At 47.3% G+C, this 23,289-nt stretch overlaps 1 protein-coding gene and 2 long non-coding RNA genes across 9 annotated transcripts; 1 reads left to right on the top strand and 2 right to left on the bottom strand.

Moving 5' to 3' along the window:
- Positions 1-51: 51 nt before the first annotated feature.
- On the bottom strand, positions 52-2,015 carry LOC136371976 (uncharacterized). Its single transcript, XR_010745428.1, has 2 exons — positions 1,890-2,015; positions 52-604 (listed from the first exon to the last, which is right to left on the bottom strand). It is a non-coding gene; the product is annotated as an uncharacterized lncRNA (long non-coding RNA).
- Positions 1,279-22,539, top strand: MED26 (mediator complex subunit 26). 7 transcript variants are annotated; one of them, XM_066336383.1, is made up of 3 exons: positions 1,279-1,436; positions 18,415-18,489; positions 19,781-22,539. In XM_066336383.1, exons 1-3 carry the CDS (start codon positions 1,362-1,364, stop codon positions 21,461-21,463), a joined length of 1,833 nt encoding a protein of 610 aa, XP_066192480.1. In that variant the 5' UTR covers positions 1,279-1,361; the 3' UTR covers positions 21,464-22,539. The 7 variants fall into 7 exon arrangements, with proteins under 7 accessions (XP_066192480.1, XP_066192481.1, XP_066192483.1 ...); XM_066336386.1 differs by lacking the exon at positions 1,279-1,436 and adding an exon at positions 1,993-2,099; XM_066336389.1 differs by lacking the exon at positions 1,279-1,436 and adding an exon at positions 2,129-2,273.
- On the bottom strand, positions 19,659-20,649 carry LOC136371975 (uncharacterized). The gene is made up of 2 exons (XR_010745427.1): positions 20,508-20,649; positions 19,659-20,017 (listed from the first exon to the last, which is right to left on the bottom strand). It is a non-coding gene; the product is annotated as an uncharacterized lncRNA (long non-coding RNA).
- Positions 22,540-23,289: the final 750 nt, after the last annotated feature.

Genomic DNA, 23,289 nt, shown 5'->3' on the forward strand with positions numbered 1-23,289 from the left:
TTGGTTGAACTAAAGTTTTCATGTTAATGAAACATGACAGGGCAAGGGTCATTTGAGGGAGGATGCCTGGCTGTAATGAACTCAGAAAAATATACAGACAGGCTCCTTCAAATGGGGTTTGAGCCACCCAGAAATATGTACAACCTTTGGTTAAACTTAAACACACTCCTCTGTAATTTCGGTATATTTCACACTCTTCTCTGATTCTTCAGAATGAGGGAAAAAAGAAACGTGCTGTCAAATAAAATACGGGGATCGACCCAATATAATTCTTGGGAAACATTTAGTGCCTAATTCTTGTTAAACCAAGTGTGAAGGGAAGGGTGGATGTGGCATCACCGTGTGTGTGTGTGTGATCTGCTGGACACCTGGGCTCAGCCCCGAGCTTTGAGCTCGGGAGGTTTTTATTCTTCCTCTGAAAAATGACCCTGTGCAGAGCTGCCAGCGCTTTATGAGCACAGGGAACAGAGAAGGAAGAGAAGCTCCAGTGCTAAAGGAATTCCAACAGTTTTATCACCTTGCACACACCGTGCGGCTCTAGAGCGTGCTGTTCCCCGCGGGATTCCGCTTGTGCCAAAGCTGCCATTCAGCCTCGAAGCAGCTGCTTTAAAATAACAAAATCAGAAGTCAGTTCTGAGCTGCTCTTAAATGCTGTGAGGAGTTTTAAGAGCCGCGCTGATGCTTCGCTGAGGGGAGCAGAACACCCCTCACACTACACGGGCCGAGTGCTGCCCGAGGGGGGTTATTCCCGTTATTTTCTTCCCATTATTTATTTCTCTCCGCAGGTGCTCGGCTCCTCCGACGGCCCGGGGATCCCGGAGTGCTTCTCTCCCTGTTCCCTGTTCTTTCCCTCACGGCCACTCCTCACAGCGCCCTCTCCCCCAGCTTCTCCCCGCCGCTGTCCGCCCTCAGCGGCGCCGTGTTCCCCCATTTCCCCTCACGGCGGCCCGGCCCCGCCCCGCTCCCCCACGGCGCACGCGCGTCCCCGCCGCCGCCCGCCCTCCCCGGCGCACGCGCGGTGCGCGCCCCCGGCGGTGCGGGCGGGCGGGGGCCGGGGCGCGGCGCGCGCACGTCACGGCGTCGGGCGCGTCCCAGGGAGCCGCGCGCGGCGCCGGCCCTGCCCCCAGCGCGCCCCGCGTTCGGCCCGAGCGGAGCGGAGCGGAGCGGAGCGCTGGGCTCGCCCGCTCCCCCCGGCCCCCCGCGCCGCCCCCGCCCCGCGGGGAGCGAACATGCTCCTCCGGCTCCCCGAGGCCGCCGCCGCCGGCGAGTGAGGAGCCGCCGCCGCCGCCGCCCCGGCCCGGCCCGGCCCCGCCGCCCGCCCGCCCCGGCCGCAGCCGCAGCCGCCCCGCTTCGCCCAGGCAATGACAGCGGCTCCGGCCCCGTCCCCGCAGCAGATCAGGGACCGGCTGCTGCAGGCCATCGACCCGCAGAGCAACGTGAGTACGGGCCCCGCGGGCCCCCGCCGCTCCGGGCCGACCCCCCGCCCGGCGCTCCCGCCGCGACGCCTTTCTCTCCCCACCCCGGGGCCTCCGGGGCTCCCGCCGGGGCCGCCCCCGGTGCCCCGGAGCCTCCGCTGCGGGCGGTAGCGCGGAGCTCCCTGCTCGCCGCCCGCCCGGGGTCCCGCAGCCGGCGGCGCCTCCCGCCCTCGCCCCCCGGCCGGGAGCTCGGGGCCGCCCCGCCGGGGGCTCCGGAGGCCGCTCCCCGCCCGCCCGGGGCCGCGGCCGCCGCCGCCCCGCCGCCGCTCGGCGCCCCGGGCCCGGCCGGTGCTGCCCGGCCATGCGGCGGGCGGCCCGGCCGCCTCCCCACGCCAGGCCGCGGCTCGGGCGCGGCCTGCAGGGGGCTCTGGGCCGGCCCCGCCGCCGCTCGCCGGGACCTTCCGGGGCGCCCACCTGTTCCTCGGGCCCAGCGGCCGCTCCGGCCGCCGCCGCCGGGACCCCGGGCTGCCGGGAGGGCTCCGGCCGTGGCTGCGGGGCTCTGGAGCTGCTCCAGCGCCGAGCAGCCTCGGTCTTCGCTTTTATCCCTTCCTGCAGCGCCGTAATGAGCTTATCTGCTCCTTCTGGGATGTGGTGTAAGCACAGAAGTCAGCGTGTATTTTACCTGTAAGTGGCCTTAAGTGGCGGTTATCCAAAGGATCAGTTGCTCCTTTTAAGGGTTTTTTGGCTCATCCGAGCAGTTCTCCGCTTAGGTCTTTATTACTGTGAGAGGACTGCGGGGCCCTCAATCTGTCCAAATTTTGGGTTTTAGATCAACAGTCACCACCGCAGGATGCCAAGGTGGGTCTGTCCTGGCCATCTGCAATTTGTGGGGGAAGCCTCTGGTGCATCAGGCTGAATGTGTACGTGTTATTCCAGGGCCTGGAGTGTGTGAAATGGTGTTTTGGTTCTATTAAAGTCATACCTGCTCCTGTCTGAACAAATGCCTTTTTGTGATAGATCTGTATCGAAGTCCTAAAGTAGCTAATAAAGTTTTTGTCGTTTGGAACCCCTCCCGGAGCGGCCTGCGTGTGACATGGGGACTGAAGAAAAATCACCCTGACCTTGCAGGTTCTGTAGAACCCCTTGGGCCGGGCATCTGTGGGGAGCTGCAGTGTTACACACTGGAGTAACAGTAACAAATCGGGGTGGTAATTGTGAGCTGGTAAATGTCAGCGTTGTCTGAGTTTGCAGTACTTTAATGTGGATCTTGCTGAAATGTCAGATAGTGCACTTCATGAATCCTGTTTGCTCTGAGCTCTCTTTCTGTGGCTGCAGATTTTTCATTCTACGTGAGACCGAGTGCCAACCTACTTTAATAAAATTCTAGCAGATCTGTGGTGTCCTTTGACTTGAGAACTGTCAGCTGCAGTGGTTACCCTGATTCTGGTGTTACTTTCTCAGACACTGTGGCTGTGCAGAACTAAACAGCCAGGAAGTCAATTTTGTGATGAATTTTTTTCCCTTTCTCCGCGCTCTGATGTTACACGATGCTGTTATGAGAGGACCCAAAATAACCAGGCAGCTCCCTGCAGAGGGAGGCCAGAACTCCCAACAGGTCAGTAGCCCCTTAAGTTTAGGAATGATGTATGTTAAATTATAATTCTACATACTTGATACTTATCCAGGGCAATAATTGGTGGCAGAAAAATCAGCCCATTGTTCCAAAGTGCCTGTAGGCAGGGTCTGTGTTCCAGTTTAACCTTTTCTTGAAGGAGAGCAGAGGTGGTGTAGCTGAGGTTCATTTTGCAGGCTGAGAGCTCAGACTCTTGGCTCCAAAGCACATGGAATATGTGGTGTTGTTGATTGTTCATTACCTGGCACGTCACTGGCACAGAGGGAAGCAAAACTTATATTTTGAACACGCTTAAAAAGCAGATTCTGAGTTTAATCACTCTTGGGCACCAGCATGAAAGTACAAGAAGGTGTTCTGCTGTTTTCCTGCTGGGAGAGTCAGTGCAGCCATGAGCTGCTGTGCCTGCAGGAACTCATGGAAAGCTCCAGCCACTTTCTGCTGGCTCTTAGAATCTTTTCCTGACAGAATTAGTTGGGTTCAAACCTAGAGCATTCATTGTTGTCACTTCCTCATTTACCAAGAAAGTCAAGCTTTGAGGCCTAGATTTAATTCAGGTTTTTCAGTGTAGTCAGTGTGTGTATTTCTGAGAGGGTGAAAGCTGCATCAGTAGGGTCAAGTGGGTAAAACCAGTCCAATTCTGTGGGCTGAGGAGAGAAGAGATGGTTGGTTCTTCATGGTGCTTTACTGTAGGGTCTGTAAATTTAAGCTTCACTTAAATTCCCTAACACGAGCTGCCATTGTGGATATTCATTCCTGAGTGGTTAGTTGGATCTTGGTCAACTCACAGGTCTCATACCTTAAATGAAAAGAAATTAGGACATAAGTTTCTCTACCTCTGTTGGGTTGAACTGGTCAAAATAATCATTTCCCCAAGCTTGCAGAACCTGCTGGCCTCAGGAAATCATCTTCTGTGCTGATTGTTCATCTCCAGCTGCTCCATAAAGCCCTGCTGACTCGGGAGCAATATTGAATTTACACATGTTTAGCACTTGAACCTCCTCTAGTAATTGCTGCAGAACATATTTATAACTTAGTTTCCCACACTTAGAGGTTACCCCTGTAAATTCTGAACTATTTCAAAGGAGGCCTATAAGAAATAAGCTATTTTTAAAAGAACTTACATCATCCTAGAAGCCACCCGGGATGTCTGGTATTGTGTCTTCATTTGTTCAGCCTTTTCTCCTCGAGGAAACATATGGGCAAACCACTTCTGCTCCATGACCTAAGCACTGAGTACCAGCATCACTTTCCTTCCAAGACTTCTGTGAGAACATAGCAGGAGGTGGAGGAGAGCAGGACTTCTGTTCTGTGAGGTCTGACAGAGGAGATGTTCCTTGATTCTGGTGGGAACAAGGCTTTTGCCATGAGACTCTGTGTGCTGAGAAGCCACCCCTTCCACCCAGCAGAATACCTTTGCCTTGGTAACTCGTGCTCTGTGCTCCTGGGGGAGTTTGTTCCTTGATGTCAGGAGTAATGAGAAATGTTGGTTTTTGCTCTGTGGACAAGCCTGTCCTTTCCAACCAGCTGCTAGAACTGTGCTTGCAATTAAATGGTTCCTCATGCTGAATATGTAGCAATCTGTTCCTGTTTTTAAATATTAGATAATAACTTCATTATTTGCCGTTAGTACCCCTGTGTGACACAAACCCAGCTTTGGTTTGAGTAACAGCCTGTATTGTGTGCTCCCTGTGAGCTTGGGCTTGGCTCGAACTCTGCTGTGGTTCACACAGTATCTCAGCTGGACTTGCTGCACAGACCTTCAGGAGTGGTCCATGGTCTGAATTATTTATAATTAATTGGCCTGTGTGTTGGAATATATTGGGTAGGCATGTGCTGATCTCCCAGCTGGCGCAAGTTGCATGGTTAAAGATGCTTCCATGGCTGTTTTCTCTCTTGGTTTGGGTTTTTTTTACCGAGGTGCTGGAGACAACCCCCTTCCTCAGAAACGGTGAAGGTGTTTTCCAGTAGTGTCTTAAGAAGGTGCAGGGCACTGCTGTAATAATATAAATACAGAAAGCAGGGGAAGCTGGTGGTTCACTTCCCAAGGGTCTCAGTGATTTCTTTGGATGCAGGAAGTGTTACGTGTGGGCGAAAGTAGACTAGGAATGGCTCTTGCTTGAGCTTTATCCTTTTCTGCGAGCCCTAATGAGCTTAGCAGTTTTGAGGGAGGTGCAGAGAACCTGTTGTACCTCTTGCCCTCTTTGTCCCTTTCCTCACTTGCAGCTCATCTTGTTCCAAGCGCTCTCATGTTTTGTGTGTGAAGGCAGCAGGTTGTTCCAGGTGTGTGACAAAATGCAGGGGGTTGGGGAGCATTTCCTAATGTGCAAGGTCTAAAGTGTTGTTATCATGTCAGTCTGGAGTTCCAGATAAAGATTTGGGCCTGATGTGGAGAGTCCCATTGCATTATGGTTCTTTATAATAACTTTAAATGAGGTCTGTGTTTCTTAGTGCTCTTTATTACAAACACTTGGATTCACTTGAATTCACTGTGTCAGGGTGATGGTACATTTGGGTTTTGGCCTTGCTTTGAAGTTTGCTTGTCCACTTCTTTCTGAAAAACTTTATTTGGCTTGAGGCAGTGCAGGCTGTCACTTCTTAAGAGGGGTTGGGAGGCTGGAGGTTTAAAAACTTTTCATTTGTACAGTGCCCCTTGCAACACTGAGACCATTCTGAACTTTGAGGATGCTAAGACAAAATCCGAGTGAACAGAAATATCAGAGAGTTTGAATTGAGGGGTCAAAGCAAGGGGAACGCCAAACTGCTTTTCAGTTGTTAATTCCTTGAAACTCTCCAGGTTGCAGTGATGATGGCAGTAGTCATTTGCTCTGAAGCTCTAATTTGAGTGTTTGTTTCGGCAGCAGTGACAATTTAAATAACACCCACTGCTTATTCCTGCTACACACACCCATTTTATGTGTGCAGGATCGTGTGGTGAACTGAACCGAGGAATTGATCAGGATTTAAAGAAGAAGAAAGGCAATATATGGATCTTTTCCTGGGTAGTTTTTGATGTAGCTCAATTATTGGATAAAACTTCTGATGCATCACAAATAGTTCTGGCAGCAGAATTGGGTCTTAAAGCATTTAAGTGAGTGTGGAAGCAGAAAAGAACGGCTTCCTGTGAGTGTGGGAAGGCCCTGGCACAGGTTACCCAGAGCAGCTGTGGCTGCCCCATCCCTGGAAGTGTCCAAGGTCAGGTTGAACAGGGCTTGGGGCAACCTGGGATAGTGGAAGGTGTCCCTGCCCGTGGCGGGGGAGTGGAATGGGATGGGCTTTAAGGTCCCTTCCAGCCCAGCCCAGTCTGTGATTCCATGAGGAGTGGAATGTTGCTGCTTCCTGGGTGTTTCTTGCTGCCTTGGGACCTGGCAGGAAGGAGGTGTTGTCACCTGGAGAAGTTAACCACACCTGTCTGGGTTTTTTGAGGTGACAGTGGCTGCCTTATGGTCAAGTTTCACTTCCAGAGTCTTTTTTGTTCACTGCCACTCGTGTGTGGTTCACAGATGTCTGGAATTATCCTGTGTTTGTGGGCATGCAGCAATACAGGGGCTCTGAATGTGTGCTGGAATAACTGCTGGGAAACATCTTCACAGTCAGCCAGGAGGATGCTCCTGAGTTGTAACTCATGAGTGAGCTCTGCAACTCAGGAGTAAACCACCACCTTCCACTGTAGGCTGTGTGGACAATGCTCCAAATGATCAAAAATTAGATTGATGTGGCTTAAACCCCCGTGCTTCCACCAGCTGAAGCTGCCAGTGGAGCTGGGAGAGCTGCTGGGGTCCCCATCATGTCCCCACCTCCAGCTGTTCCTGTTCCCTCCCCTGTGCTGGCCCAACCAAGGAACTCACTTGGTCAAACCCTGCCTGAATAGAGGCTCCTCAGGGACCCTTTTCTATGGCCCAGCTCCTCCTGGGCACAGAGAGGTGACGGTTCTGGCACAGAGTTGGGAATTGTGTGTGAAGGAGAGGTGACAGTGGGGTGGTGGCAGCTCAGGCTATCCTAGAGAAGCTTGAGCCCCCTCATATTGTCAGACTGGGTCATCATAGGGGATGATTAAAGAGCTTTTTAAATCCAGATGATAAAACTTTGCAACAAGCATCTGTCTGCGCGTGCTGTACGTGGGCCCTGGGTGGGAAATGAGCACTCTGAATGCTCAGAGGCTGCAGGGAAGTAACTCATTAACACATTTTTATTGGTGCAGCCGTGAAACAGCTCCTCAGTGGAAGAACCAATTTTTTGTAGGTAATATAAATATGGGGAATAACCTCTGGCAGTCACCACCAGGCACAGCTTGGAACAGACAACTGGTGTGCAAGGTGAGGGTCCTTCCAGGAGAGATGTACTGGAGCAAACTTCCCAGGCAGCAGAGGACCTGTGGCTGGTGGTTCCCTTGCTCTGATTGGGGATGTTCTGGATGCTGTGTGAGGCCATTTGAGTGCACCTTGGCACACCTTGAAGCCAAGAGAGCAGGGAGCTGAGCAGGTCATCCTGGCAGGGCTGGGATGGGCATGGGATCCAGCTGGATCAGCTCCTGCTGCCATGGCTCTGCAGCCTGACACCAGCAGGGGCAAGAGGGAAAGCACTCCAAAGCTCCCACGTGGAGAGGGACCCAACCTGGGCCTTAGGAAATAGGAAGACTTTCAGCTTAGGCTGCATTTCAGAGCTCCAGGTCTGAGCTGGGAATTCCAATTTGTCTTTTTGGGGGTTTTTGTCTGGTAAGCTGAGGGTGAGCCCAGTTTAGGGGTGTGAGGTGTGTGTGGTCGCCTCTCTTTGGGGTTTTGCTTAGCCCCATGACACAACAGCACTGTCATTCTGGCACCTTTGGCTCCTGATCAGAGTGGCTCCACTGCAGCTGAAGCTTTTTCTCTCTGTGAGATCCTTTCCCAGTTTCTTCAAGAAGCTGCAGCAGGTGACAATTAGTGTTTCTTTTTTTTTTCAGGAACCACAAAAGTTTCAGGAGAGGGGAAGGAGGAATCGATTCTGCCTGTTGCACAAGTTTGATGTTAGTCAAGAAGCACTGCTTTTAAGGCATAGTTACTCCAATACATTAGGCCTGGAGTTAAAATTAATGTCAGTGTAGTTTTTTAACATAAAAACATGTCTGTTTTGGCTGATAACATTTTGCTGCTATCTCTTCTCAGCAGTTATGTGCTTGGTGATAACTCCAGATATACTTCCTTGGGTCTGTATAATGTGGTAGGATGTGGCCCCACTTTTACACTTGGTCTTTAAAGAAATAATTTAAGGTAAAGGTAAGTAAGTACCTCACATTCAGTTTAATGTAAATGTAGGTTTGTTTATTCAAGGTTCTAACAGCTAAATTACTCTTTCTGTGGGTAATTCATGCTTTTGGTGTTTGGAATAATATTTAAGTGCCAGCAAATTGCTTTAATTTGAGGTGCAATCTGCTAAAACTCGGCAGCGAATTGGTGTTTTCAGGGGCACGGCTTTCACAGGGCAGCAGTGCGTGCCTGAGTGTGATTGTTAATATCAAAGTGTACAATTTTCAGCATGTCCAGACAGTCAGTGGTAGCAATTTCTGCTGAGGAGTCATTGGAAGTAAAACATAATTAGTTCTGTTTTAGTGAACAGAGTGGTTTCGAAGCCGGCAGCTGGGGAGGAGGGATCCTGCATCCAAGGGATCCAGGGACACGCTCAGCTGGGCGTGTTTTCAAACTTGGTGCTGTGGAGACGACTGCAGAGGTGGAAGTCTTGTCTCAGAGTGACAGCCAGCGCTTCTGTGGAGCTGCTTTCTCACATAGTTTCCATGCAGGATCAGCTTGCAGAGTATCACAGTTATAGTACAGGTCTGGAGGGTTTGATTTTTTTTAAAGAGTGTAGAGCTGTGGAAGGTAGAGGAACACAGTGTTTTCTCAGGGTGATGATGCACAGTCATAAATTGTCTTTGGTGAACGAACTTCCAGCACATCTGTGAGTGTCTGTAACTCAAGCCATCACTTTCTGAGCAGGTCAGTACATAACACTCCTCATGCTCTGTAAATTAACTGCTGCAGGAAAGGACAGGGAATGTCTGTATAGAACTTGTCATCCTGAAAATTCCAGGAAAAAAAAATCAGTATTGTATTTAATCCTTGGAGAAATGACAGTTGATTCTTGAGTAGAATTAAGCATGGTGAGGTGGAGGAGAAGATGAAAGAGGTCATGTTTCAGATTTTTTTTTTGAAGGTGGGTACCTGCAGCTCATGTGCTGAGCACACTGCTCAGGAGCCTGGCTGCATCCTGGAAAACTCTGTCCATTGTCTTGTGAGAAGAGCTTGTCTGTCAAAATAGGAGCTTTTGGCTTTGTATTCTCTTTGCTGGACTTTCCAAGACAAGCTGCCAAGGGGCTTAAGCCTCACTGGGGTTTTCTGAACTGGAAATGGAGAAGTTTTTTTTGCCACTAGGTTAGAAATAACCAGGCCAGGTTGGAGCTTCATGAATGTTTTCCCCATCCCTGGAAGTTTTCAAGGCCAAGTTGGACCACACTGGGATAGTGGAGGATGTCTCTGCTCATGGCAGGGGTGTGGAATGAGGTGGGATTTAAGGTCCTTTCCAACCCAAACCAGTCTGGGATTCCCCAATTCTGTGTTTAAATATTAAAAAATGCAGATGAGTGCTGGGTTCCTTGGTCCTGCCGTGACCGTGCTGGGCGGTTGGCTCTGGAGTGGAGCTGCTTTTACAAACACTGAGTTCAGAAGGCTCCATGCTCACCTTCCTCCAGGGGAGACTTCTTTCCCCCAGCCAAAGGTAGAGAAGGCATTTTGTTTCCAAGGAGCTGCAAAGGATTGTGCCATGGGCTGAAATGGCCAAACATTCTCCAGGGATTACTGGGGGGCTTTGCTTTCCTGACAGGTGACATTGTCCTGAGCTGACACAGCCTTCAGAGAATAGAGGTATTTGGAAAGGGGTGACAGGCAGCAGTGTTTAATCTAGAATTTGGAGAGCAGTAATTCTAGGAGATGTGTAAATTGATTTCAATTTTTTTTTCCATATCCATAAAACTTGTTTATAATAGTATGTGCTGACGAGAATTCACTATTGGTAACAGTTGTTGAAAGGATACAGTGGCTTCTCCACAAACTTTCCCAGTTTGTAACACTATTTTTCTCAGGTTTTTGTGAAGAAACACACCATGCCTAAACTCTCATGAGCAATCACATGAGCATCTTGCACTTCAGTGTGATGAATTAATACATTACACAAAGAATTCAACATTGTATTCACCTCAGCCTCCTCTATCATTTAAGGAATCAGCTGAGAAACTTCCTTAGAAATTTGAGAAAAGTTGATCTGCTGCATTTAAAGTACACTGGTATGCACTTTACATGCAGCATAAATGCAGCTTTTATAAATGGTTTTACTTCTTGAAAAAAAGTGCAGATTCTGTATTTTGGGGACATGGGTAGGACCTTTCTGAATTGCACTCAGATATAAACTGCTCTGTGGTAACAGCTCTGGGTAGATACTTTAAGCGATGGGTAAAATAATATTTAAGAACTTCACAAAGCTCTGGACCCCTTCTCATGAAGTTCTTTAATGCCCATTGCATGATTTTAAGTGCTCAGCAGTTCTCTGGAGTGGATGAAGATGGAGCAGGTGGTCACAGACTGGTTCTGTCCAAGTGATGCCTTTAGGGCTCCCATGGTACCTCACTGTGCTCTTACCTTAACCCAGGGAGGTTCCAACTGTGAGTTCTTTAAGCTGAAAGCATCAAGATCATGATGAATCAGAAGGGGCCCATTTTAAGGCTGGATTTTCTGTATATTCTGTATTATTCTGCCTGAATAATCATCCAACTGCATTTCTGTCTCGTTGAAGTAGGACCAGTTGTCCCTGTTACTTTGCTTGCACAGCAACCTTGTTTTATGGCTCTCTAAATTCTGAAGCAGTAATTTTTCAGTTCATGGCTTATAATAAATAGTAACTACCAAGATTTGTCTGAAGTTTCTGTACAGGGGGAAGAGAAATGATTATCCAGTAGACAAGGAAACTGTATCCTAGTTGGATGTGCTTAGCACCAGTGCAGGGATGGAGGGGTTAAGGGTGAGTGTGAGGAGGCTGAAATGGTGACAGGGAGCAATTACAGAGCCTGGGGGGGGGAGAGAAGCTTTGTGCCTTTCTTTGGGGATTTTTGGGATCACATGGAGCACTGTGCTGGGGCAGTGAGGTTGGAAGTGTTGAATTTTTAGGTCCTTTTACAATACAAGCTGTTTCCTGGAGTCATCTGTATGGATCTTTTTGAGAGGACAGTTCTGAATTGCTGCTCTGAGCCTAGTTTGGAGGAGATGAAAATGGGAGTTTTGATGTGTTTGTGCTCCTTCTAGTTCAGTGTCTGTTCCCCTGGTGTAGGGGCATGGCTGGAAGGGACTTCATGTCCCTTCAAACAGCTGCTTCTGGACTTGTCTAATCTGTTCTTAAACCTCCACAGTGGCTTTGGAGACTAGGGGGAGATTATTTGAGTGCACTAGTAGCTCAGTGGTTATTTCTATATGCAATCAGTATTTGTCTTGTTGCAAATTAGGCCAGTGAGCATGAAAACAGTTGATTAACATTTTCTTTATTATGACTAGTAACGCAGAGGAAGGCTTATTTCAAGCTTCATGTGTTTTTTTCCTATTTTTTCAACACGGTGTGAAATACAAGCTTCAACTTTGTTATTAACTATGTTTTCAAAACCTTTATCTCTGCTGTCCTCTGACCTGCTCTTTGTGTATGTTCTTCTTGTGCTGTTATGCCTTGAGAGGAAGATGTAATTCCAGCTGAATTGGATTCCTCTGCCATTCTTTACAGCTTGGGATTGAGTGGGAAACACCACTAAATGATCTTGCTTGCATTGTGCTGTGGTAGATGTCACCAAGAGTGGCAGTGACCACCTGGGTTTGTTCTCCCTGGTTCTTGCCCTGTCCCTTCAGCAGAAATTCTCACCAGTTGAATAGTATTTCATGTAGCCTCTTCAGCTGCTGGGCTCTTAAAAAATCAGGCTAATGAATTTTTATTTTTCCAGCTTCACAGTCTGGTGGGGTGGGTTTGTTGTGGGCTGTGGAAAAAGAAGTTGGGGTGGTCATATTGCAGTGAATCTTCTCTGTGTCTGCAGCTCAGGGGTGGCACTATAGGCAGGATTCTTACTGGGCTGTAGAAAATGTTTAGTAACTGTTGAAGTGGACAGACAGGTATTTCTCTCTGTAGTAACAAAAATGTCTTCCAGTTACTGGCTAATAAATGTGAATGGAGAAAAGTGTTTCACTGTTGCTCTTTTCCGTTTGCCTTTAAGACCTGTTCCTGAAGTGCAGAGAACTGGGGGTGTGTCTTGTCTTCATAGTCTGTGTTTTGCTGTGTCTTGTGCCATCCAGCTCCAGTGGATGCTCCTTTTGTTGGGTGGTTTCCCCTGCCTTGGCCCAGCCTGGAGTCTGTTCCTGCTGTGCCAGGGGTCCTGGGTGCCTCCCTGGGAATGGGCCATGCAGAGAAGAGCTGCTTCACGGCACTCCCAGCTGCTGTGGATTTGTGTCTGGAGGCCCTTTGTGAGTGCCAGGGCAAACTGTGCTTTGTGCTGGCAAGCTCCTCTCATTCTCTTGGCTGCTGTGGTGTCTGCCCAGCTCAGGGATGTGCGTGGGCACTGCCAGGAGGGAGCAGGGGAAATATTTCAGGTCCACTGGTTCCTTCACACTGCAAAATTTTATTGGAATCTGACCTTACTCTCGTTTGATGATCCTGGCTTTGTAAAGTATATTCAGGAAGGTATCTGGCTGATGTTACTTTGCCATTAAATAAAGCTTAAGTGCAAATAAAATATATGCAGATTGGTTTCACGCTTTAAAGTAGACCTGGGAGTTTTAAGTCCAGAGGTGTGGGTAATGCTTCCTGTGCCTGGTCACTCTTTGAATTGTTCTTGGTGCTCAAGGAGCATTTCTTCTGCTGTGTTTTGCACCACAAATTTCTCATCAGTTTTCAAAGCATGGTCTCCATATGAATTTCTCTGTCATAGAAAATTCTCCCAGTGAATGACTTTCAACCCAAATCATTGATTCCTTCGTGTTTAAAGATCTGTTTCACTAAATACTATTAGAAAACTGGCCTCCACCTTTAAGAGTATCTTTTGTGTACTGGTTAGTATTGGACTTTGCTTGGCAAACTGACTTTCAGACATTTTCAATGATGTGAGCAAAGTAGTGCATGGTCATCTTTTTGGTATGTTGTGTCTGTGAATAGTATCTGGTGTTCCCTATCTTTAGACAACATCATGTCACACTGGGGCTAAGGGGAACTGTTAATAGATCAGCTGCCAGGGAACTGAACTAAATACCAGCAGGTTGTAACCTGAATTCTAACTTGGTGTGTTTGGTCTGTACCTTTGAACAAATGACATTACAATTTTCTGTTGGTGGTGTGCATTGTCAGTGTCTGGTGTCTGGTAGTTCCTACACAAAGTGCTAAATAAACTCTGCACCGCTGTATTTCTGTTGTCACATTTAAATAAAGCCTCCTGTGAATATCAGCTTTTCTCTCTTCACTTCTTATTCCATATTTTAGATTATTGTGCAGTGAAGTAGCTTTTGTACAAAAGCAGTGTTGGGGTGAGATGTGACACTGAGGGGAGACCCCAGTCTGGGGCAGGAGCTGGTGTTGGGCTGCAGGTGACACTGAGAGCTCCAAGAGAAGGAACCCCAGCAATGCCATCACCCCTGGAGCCAGCACTGCACCTCTTGGGAATCAGCTCTGGCCTCCTCAGCAATACTGACCTTGAACCTGAGATTTCCTTGAACATTTTCCTGCACTCCCTCAGGAGATACACAGCCCTGGAGCAGGGGAGAGACAAAAAATGTACAAACACTCCTGTGAACTTCTGTCTGGAGTCTACTGCTGGTATTGACTGCCACCAGAAACCTCCAGCTTGGCAATCGACACCTGGATTTGTGTTTGTAGGAAGAAAAAAGACCTGTTCAGTCTCTCAGTGTCTCCACTTCTCTGCTTGCTTCTGTCAAACTGCTTTGGTGCTACAGGTGGGACAGTGTTATAGAAGTAGTTTCTCTGAAACCATCAGAATTTGGAGTATTTGTGGATCTCCTGATGAAGTGGCTCAGTGTGATGGCAAATACATTCTCTCCAAAGCAGCATGTTGTGATAAGTGTTTGCTCTGTTCACCATGCCCACGGTGGAGCCAGGCTGTGATTGTTGTAAGCTGTGATTTCAGGAGGATGATGATGTTACAGTTTGGTTTTAGAGGATTGTCAGTGATGGGCAACTCCAAGCCAAGTTTAAATATCCTTTAGAAACCCGTGAAGGCACTAATGTGACCCAGAAGGACGATGTTACTGTATCAAATGATGCCTTTTAGCACTGTTACCTGAACTTTGTGGTTGAAAAGAGCCCTTTCTGCCAGAAATCTGCATGAGCAGTTTCACTGCAAGGTTTTTGGAATTGTGCATTGAGTTTTTCATGTTACACAGAAAATGCTGCTCCTTCTCCTATTCCAGGTAACTCAGATCTGGTTTGTTGTCTATCATGGTCTAGTCAGGATGTCTAAATTTAGAGACATCGCTGTGAAACGTTATAAAGGAAAAGAAAATCATTGCTTTGTCTGAGTGTCTGCAATAGAAAGTTTCTGTAACATTTGTTTTTCAGGCTGCAGTGAGAGAGTGCAGGTTGTGCTGTTTATCCAGGCAGCCCCCAGGAGGACAGGAACGTGTTCTGGGGGTGCTCACGTTGTGCTGGGGGTCTGGGCTGGTGTGTAAGCAAAGGAGGAGAATTAGAGCATCCCATGGAGTGTGCTGGTCCCACAGAAAGCACATCCCAGCACCTGGGGATGGTAGTAGAGCTTGTATGGATGCTGAGCTTGCTGCTGCTTTCAGAGTTGGTGGGAAGGCAGCGATGGAAGTGGAGGTGGGAGGGAACAGCTGTACCTCAACCTTCCCCAAAACCCCTTTAAACTGCTGTGTAACACCCTGAAATCAGTCACTGACTTGGCCCTGGTTTATAAATGCTGGAATAAGATTAAGATAGCAGTTAAGAAAAGAAAATTAAGCTTCTTGATCTTTTCCTGAGAGTTCAGAAACCCCTGCTTTTGTCTGAGGCTGGAGTAAAAACATTCAGTGCTTAACTTGGAAAAGATCTCAGCACTAGTAAGCTCCAGAGTATGGCTGAATGGCTGGGTGACTTAAGGAGCCTTGCATGGAATAAATAAGATTTGTTTTGTGTGGCTGTCATTAGGGTTAGCTGGAAAGGATTATCGTGGATGACTCAAAGCAGATGTTCTGCAGTAAACTTTTGAGTGAATTCGTCTGTGTGCCAGTCCTCCCAACAGGGGAGCAGCAAGGGAGAATTTGGAACACTCTATCAATTACTTATCAATTATTTTGAGCTGTTTGCTGCAAGCTCCTCAATGAGGGTCCTGGAAGTTTTTTTGGGGCTACTGAGGTTGCAATGTGAGCAGACAAAGGCACGTAGAACCTAAAATGGAAATGCCTGAGACACTGACCTGGGCAGTTACAGCCCTGCCCAGTGTCCAGAGGGAGTGGGGCAGCTGAATTCCCTGTCCTGCTCTGCCCCCTGGCACTTCACCTGTCCTGTTCCCAGTGAGCTTCTTCAGTAGCCCTTTGTGTTAATAAATTGTCATTCCTGGTCAAAGCAGGATGGTGTCCTGGCAGGTTCTGTAACATTAGTATCACACTGGTTATGTGACAATGTGTGAATTTTATTGTAAGGGTTTAGGGTGAGGATAACTGGTGTGCAGGATGGGTGTGCTGCTGTTATCCCTGTGGGTGTCTTCTTATGGAATAGGTGATACTTGAGATGTTTTGGGAGGTCCTCCTGTTTCCATCACTGTGTTTAACTATACCACAGGAAATTTCATAGTCTGTGTCATTTTAAAATAGGCAAATATGACTTTTACTATAATCTTCTCTTTATGGCACTTTGGATGAAACATTCTGAAAAAAATACACATGGGAAGGGGGGAGAAGTTGTTGAACGTGCTTGAACATTTTATGTATTTATTTTCAAAGAATCAAGCTTCCCTACAGGTCAAAAAAAAAAAGGGAAAATGAGAGGAGCTGCTGGCAGTTGTCTGGAGTGTGAGATGTTCGTGCTCCGCTCAGCAGTTGCTCTGTGACAGCACGTTCTCAATTGGTTACAAATGTGTGAGGAATCCAAACTGGGTGGTTTGTGTTCCAGCAGGAGCTGAGGGTGCAAGGCCACTTTCACTGTCCTTAATTGGCACCACGTGTCCCCCGGAGCAGGGAGGGAAGCCACAGCCCGTCAGTGCTGGGGTAAACCTGGGAGGTGGTTTAGCATTTGGGACATCCACTGGTGTGTGTTTGGGGGCATTGAACAAAGGCAAAGCTGTGGCTGGAAATTCCCTGCCCAGTTTCACCTTTCTGTAGGTGTGTGTGCACATGAATGTATCACTTTCCCCATCTTGACCTTCTGATAGGCCAATGACCCTTTTTTTTTTTTCTCTCTTTTTTTTTTTTTTTTTGCCATCAGTTCTTCATTTAGATAATGAATATTTGGGGATTACCAGTAACTGCAAAAATAATCATAGTAGTTAATGGTGTGTGCAACAGAGCATTTCTCACCCTGGTAATTCATAGTCTAAAATATGTGTTGGGAAGGAGAGTATCGTGTTTTGCAAATTTAAAAATATCAGTCTGGAAACTCCCAGAATTGAGCTTTAACTATTCTAAGGGCTCTGGGCCTTAAAACTGAAAAAAACCTCAATCCTGGTGGTGTTTAAAACCAACACCAGTTTTGTTTAAACTGTGGTGCTAAACTGCCCTTCCTGGGCACTGAGGACAGGGCAAGGGTCAAAACGTGGAAGAAAGTCAGTGCACTGCAGTGACATAATAAGAACTAAAATATGTCAGAATAGGTGCTCTCGCTGCTCTAAAGGTTAAGCAGAGTTTTACCAAGCCTGACCTCATGGTAGGGCTTTAAATATCTGCAGAGTGAAGAAAGAACCAGGACAAATTAATTCATCTTTGGCCTGGAGTTGATTTTGCACCCTATAGGAGTTAGAATCATTCAAAACCTGCATGGACTTTAAACATAAGTTTGATAAAAGTGAATCAAAAAATCAAGACGAGTGTTTTATCACTGACAGTGTTACCAGGTATCTCCAGCACTAAACAGTCCTGTAGGGATGGATAAAACTGGTCTGAGCCCAAGGTTTTCTGAAGGGAAGAGACTTTCAGCTCCTGATGCTCCTGTGGTATCTTAGTGGAGGGGCAGAACTGACTTCTAAAAGCCAATTCTTACACGAGTCAATGTTTTTAAGATGAGGGGTTGTGCAGGGAGATGTGTGGCTGGGATGGCAGAGCTGCCTGGGGATGATGATGATGTTCCTGATGAGGTTTCAGGATGATGTGGGATCCCTGCAGAGGTTCTTGCTGAGAGATTTTTCTCACATGCACTTCACATCCAGTTGAGTCATAAATGCAATTAAGCAATAAATGAGACTGTGATTCAAGTTTTCCTTAGCTTATCTTTTAAATCTATCTCCAAAGGTGTATTAGAAATTCCAGGTTTCAGCACTCTTAACATCAGGTAATGGAAATAAAGATCTTGGTGTGGGATCATAAACTCATTTGGGTTGGAAGAGCTCTCCAAGATTAATGAGTCCAGCCCAGCACTGCCATATTTAGCCCTAAACCAAGCCCCTGAAACGTGCAGTGTGTGGTTTCTCATGGAACCCATTAAAATCCCCACATGCTGAGGATGTGCAGGATGTCCAGCTGTGCTGGGGGTGCAGTGCAGCCCCTCAGAGAACCTGATCCTCACGTTTTGAATGGATGGGCATTTGTGCAGTTCCTCCTCCCCAAGTACAGCCCCAGCAAGGGGTGGTGGAATGACTGGAAAAGAGCTGATGGTCTGGGGACACCTGCTGGGCACAGCCCCAGCCCGAGGAGGGACCTGCAGGCTGAGACTCCTGTGGGCAGTGCAGGAAGTGATACTGGCAATGAAACTGCAGAGCAGTGACCTGCCTAAATCTGCAGTGGGCTGAAGGATTGAACTCCACAGTTCTGACTGCTGCTCCTGCTCTGCTTGGCTCTTGTTTCCCGTTAGGCTGTGCACTGTTAATTGATGCTTTGCAGAGGGGTCTCAGAACTTTGTTACTCAGTCACAGCCGTTTTATTGCCACTGTTTCCTTGGGTTTTACATAAGAGTGTGTTTGTTACAGCTCCTGCAGTTTCCAACTAGGTCAGTAAAAGTGTCCTTGTCCCTATTCCTTGAGCAATCAGCTCCCCAAAGCCAGACAGTCTGATAGCAGTTTGTGATTAATGCTTCCAGCAATTATAAAGTGGAAGGTCTTAAATTACATTTGTTAACTAAGACCAGTACATGAAACATGAAGTGACTTTGTCTTCCTTGTTGCAGATCCATAACATGGTGGCAGTGCTGGAAGTGATCTCCAGCCTGGAGAAATATCCCATTACCAAAGAGGCACTTGAGGTATGTCACCCTCTGAACATGATTTTTTTATGTGTATACAAGGACTTTTTCCTGCCTTTCTAATTTCCATCGGAGCTTTTCTGGAAACAATAGATGGATTGCAAAGGATTCACAATTAAGATATTATTTTGTCCCTCTTCGTGCTGCTTCCGACATCTCGCTGAACACAGGGATCCTTTCTGGGCCCAGATCAGTATTCTGGGCAGCACAATTCCTGTTTGTGCAGGGCACTACATTAATCATCACTCACCACTGATGAGTTCTGTTGCACTCAGCAATATCACCCTGCAGTTCCGGTCACCTTTGTAGACGTTTGGTGACCAAGCAAAGCTGAAATAGGAATAGAGTTGCTCTGGGTCTGTAAAATTAATCTTAAATTCAGTTAAGCAGGTTTCAAGGCCTGATATTTGTGGTGAGGTCAGGTGTAGGGAGAGCTGAGCTCTCACTGGCCACTTGTAGAAACAGTCCAAAGAAGTTTTATGGATGAATTATATATTTTTTTCCACTCTTTGTATTGAGATTAGCGGTGTTCTTGCTTTTAACTGTTGCTTAATTACAGCTCCACCTGTATTTCAACATATCTATCACAACAGGTTGCATATTTCTCTTACAGTCTGGTCTGTGTTCTCCTTTGAAGTACTTTTCTTAAGAAATCTGACTTGTGGAACAGTTCTTTGTTCTCAAATGTGCTTTGGGAACAATCAAACACTTCCTTCCGCTCATGAAACCACCTTGGGACACCCTGGGAATGTTGTTTAAATGACTTTTTCATACGTTTCCACGAGGCTGGGGAATGAAGGGAGAGGAGAGAGGTGGAGGAAAAAGGTAGGACACAACTCACACCTGGTAGTCAGGTTGGTCAAATGGAGATTTTTATTGTTAATGTAAAAGGCAAAGATCCTGGAATTCTTTTCTCTTAGCTCTCTCTGCAGATCTTATACTTCCCTTGTGATAAACACACACCTTTGGGTGCTGCATTTCCCCTCGAATCTGAACCTGCACCCTTATTCTTATGGCTCTTTCTCATTAAAGAATTCCTTTCTGGTGTTTTCCCCAGCTCTCCTGCTTTTACCAGGGAATAAAGACAGCATGACTTGAAACCTACAGTTGGTTTCATGTTGTGTGGCAGAGCACTGGACTAATCCTTTCCAAAAAGATTAATTCAACACTTAAATCTCTAGTGTTTTTAACCAGGTGTTACTCAGGGGTGAGCATTACAAAGCAAAAACATTCCTTGAGGAGTTTGCTTGGAATGATACACGTTTGTAAAACACCTTGTCTGTCTTTGTAGGAAACCAGACTCGGGAGGCTTATCAATGAGGTGAGGAAGAAGACATCCAATGAGGAACTTGCCAAACGTGCCAAGAAATTGTTGCGGAATTGGCAGAAGTTGATCGAACCCGTGACCCAGAACGAGCCAGTGCCAAGGGGGCTGCCCAACCCGCCAGGATCAGCAAATGGAGGTGCTCACAACTGCAAACCAGACTCACAACTGCCTGCTGTGCCCGGCGCCAAGCCCATCAGCGAACTGAAAAGCAGGAATGATATCCAGAAATTAAATTCTCCAAAAACAGAGAAACTGGGCAATAGGAAAAGGAAAGGTGAGCACAGGGATGGGCATCAGGGCCCTCCTCCCCCAAAGGTCTCCAAAGCTAGTCATGAAGTATTACAAAACTCTTCGCCCCCTCCAACCAATGGAATTGGAGGTAGTCCTGAAAATTTTCCTAGTCCTGTAGACATAAACCTACACGCAGGGCCCGAAAGCAGCAGGACAGATCTCAGTGAAAACGATAAACACAATAAGATCCCAGTAAATGCTGTCAAACCTCACACCAGTTCTCCAGGACTTGTAAAACCTTCAAGCACTTCCTCGTTACTAAAGACTGCAGTGCTTCAGCAGCATGATAAATCAGAAGAAGCCACGGGCCCCCACCAGCCCAAGAGCCCACGCTGCTCCTCCTTTAGCCCCAGGAACGTTAGGCATGATGCTTTTGCTCGGCAGCACACCACGTACTCACCAAAGGATTCGATGCCCAGTCCATCTCAGAGGTCTCAGTTCGCAGACGCTGCACAGGTGCCATCGCCGCCGCCCTCCCTGATGCAACCATCCACACCTCCCATGCCAGCCAAGAGACTGGAGTTCCCTCCTCAGGCGGCCCCCGAGGCGGCACAGCACTGGCAGGAGCAGCAGGGAGCCCCCGAGGGCCAGCACAGGCACACAGCAGGGACACTTCAGCAGCACACGGCTCCCGGCTGCAAAGCCCACCCCGGGGAATCACACACGGGCTTCCCACAGGACACCGCCAGAATGGACAGTGGGGATGATGCTGCTTCAGGGTCTGATAGCAAAAAGAAGAAAAGGTACCGACCCAGAGACTATACAGTCAACTTGGATGGGCACGTGACAGAAGGGGGTGTGAAACCTGTGAGGTTAAAAGAGAGAAAACTCACTTTTGATCCCATGACAGGACAGATAAAACCTTTAACACCGAAAGATCCTTTGCAGGTAGAAATCCCTGCACTTACCGAACAGCACAGGACAGAAACGGAAAAGCAGGAGCAAAAACCCAACCTGCAAAGCCCCTTTGAACAAACGAACTGGAAAGAGTTGTCCAGAAATGAAATCATTCAGTCATATTTAAACAGACAGAGTAGCTTGCTTTCTTCATCAGGAGTACAGACTCCAGGAGCTCACTACTTCATGTCTGAGTATTTAAAGCAGGAGGAAAGCACTAGAAAAGAGGCTAGAAAGACTCACGTTCTAGCTCCCAACAGCAAACCTACAGACTTGCCTGGGGTCACCAGAGAGGTCACGGGCGATGACCTTGACAGAATACGTGACCACAACTGGCCAGGCGTGAACGGTTGTTATGACACACAGGGTAACTGGTATGATTGGACACAGTGCATATCCTTAGATCCACACGGGGATGATGGGAGATTGAACATCCTGCCTTACGTCTGCCTAGACTGAGAGCAGTTCTGCTAACCACGCTTTTTACACCTGCAGTTAGCAGAACTGGCAGACACGATGCCACTTCCAGCTGGAGAGAGCCTCCTGTCCTGGACAAACAGGCCCCACGAGCAGAGGGGGGGAGAGAGCTGGGCTTTTCCAGCTCGTTCCTTTAAATTCTCCTTTTGTGAAATGCTGCTACCAGTTTACTAACAATTGCAAAGGAAGGCATACGAAGGTTGATCAGTTGAGTTCAAAACTCTATAGCGAGCCAGCTATAAAAAGTGTTAGTCCCCAAGAAGTGAAGAGGATTTCCAGCACTTTCTGAATGCCGGAATCTTATTACAGGCAGGTACAGAGAAAAATTGTGGAAGTTACCTTAACAAAATATGCATCTATTTATTTGACTTGATTTGGGTTTTTATTTGGCAGTGAGATATTCAAGAGACAATGTGCAAAAACTGTAGTTTTATTTCTATCACATCTCTGAACATGATTGCGTTATTTAAGAGTCATGTGGTACGGAGATTGGGTTTTAAACAGCAGGTGTTGCACTGCAGGCTGGGCCACCAGCTTCAGCTCAACATTCCATAGGCATCCACATATTTTAGTCTGGTTTCAGTTTAAATCCAGTCTCTGAGAAATGCTGCAAAAACTAGATGTTTAACGATATTTTTTTGATCCCACCACCACCAGCCAAATATTTTTCCTCCTTTTCCCTTCCTGCAAACTTATAGGTAAAAAAACAAAAAGACAAAAAAAACCAAAAAGACAAAAAAAACCCACAAAAAAGAAAAAAAATCACCTTTTCTAGAATCTAAATGTAATGAGGGTGCTACAAGTTTGTAACTGTACTGTGAGAGGGAAAAAGGAAGCCTGTTTGTATGCTGGAAATATACTTGTTACCATTCCTTTAGATATTGTTTGCCTTATGGATATCCATCATAAACGCAATTTGCAAAAACAAAGAGCCTTAGTGAATGTACAGTAACTAGACTTCTGTGTTCCTGGGATGCAGAAGGGAGCAACTTTGCTATTTGGTCCTTTAAGTGGACACGTTGTGATATAAATGTGGAAATAAAAAAAATTTGCACAAACCAGTTTGTGAATTATTTATATACACTCCACTCGTTTTTTTTTCCCCTCCCCTCGCCCCCAAGTTTGCTCAGTTCAGCCCAGCTAAGGGAGCCCTGGCACTGGGAACCCCTGGAGCAGGGAGGTGGAGCCGAATCCCTGGGACACTGCCGGTAGGGATAACGGGATTGTCTTCCAAGAACCTTGGTGTGCTCTTCAGTCACACAGGGTGGAGCTGTTTTTAACTCTGGAGACTGAGAACCCAACTGCTGATAATGTACCTCAAAGTCTAAAGAGATCAGACTTCATCTTTTCGTCTCGGTAACTTTGTGATGTTTCGTTCCTAATTGTTACAGTGCTTTCTGAAGCAGCCTGGGGTGTAGAAAGTGAAGGGCTTCTATTAACTGTAATTGCTTTAATATTCGGGACGATGTTGTTTGATGCAGTCCCCAGTGTTGGGCTTCTGTTCAGGGGCTCAGGGGAGGGGACATTATACCAAAAATATTCCTGGGTTTAGTGATGTTAACTCGGTTAAACCCATCTGTGCTGGAGATGAGCCTTGGCTCAGAGTTGTCCTGCCTTTGAGGGCAGAGTCGAGCTCTGCCCTGGTTTTCAAAGGAGGGTGCTCCTGGCCAGGCCTGCATTGTGTTTGGTTCTTCCCTGGAATACAACTGATGAATTTTGGTTTATTTTTTAAAGTCATTCTTGTTCATCATTTATGATCTGACTGTTAATGAAATGTGTGAGTATCTCAGAAATAACGATGTCTGTGT

The sequence above is a fragment of the Sylvia atricapilla genome, chromosome 26, assembly GCF_009819655.1.
Source record: "Sylvia atricapilla isolate bSylAtr1 chromosome 26, bSylAtr1.pri, whole genome shotgun sequence".
NCBI lineage: Eukaryota > Metazoa > Chordata > Aves > Passeriformes > Sylviidae > Sylvia > Sylvia atricapilla.

Coding starts and splice junctions, on each gene's coding strand:
- MED26 (XM_066336383.1), top strand. CDS start 1,362: ATGACAGCGGCTCCGGCCCCGTCCCCGCAGCAGATCAGGGACCGGCTG. Junction 1,437..18,414: donor CCATCGACCCGCAGAGCAAC/GTGAGTACGGGC, acceptor TCCTTGTTGCAG/ATCCATAACATGGTGGCAGT. Junction 18,490..19,780: donor TTACCAAAGAGGCACTTGAG/GTATGTCACCCT, acceptor CTGTCTTTGTAG/GAAACCAGACTCGGGAGGCT.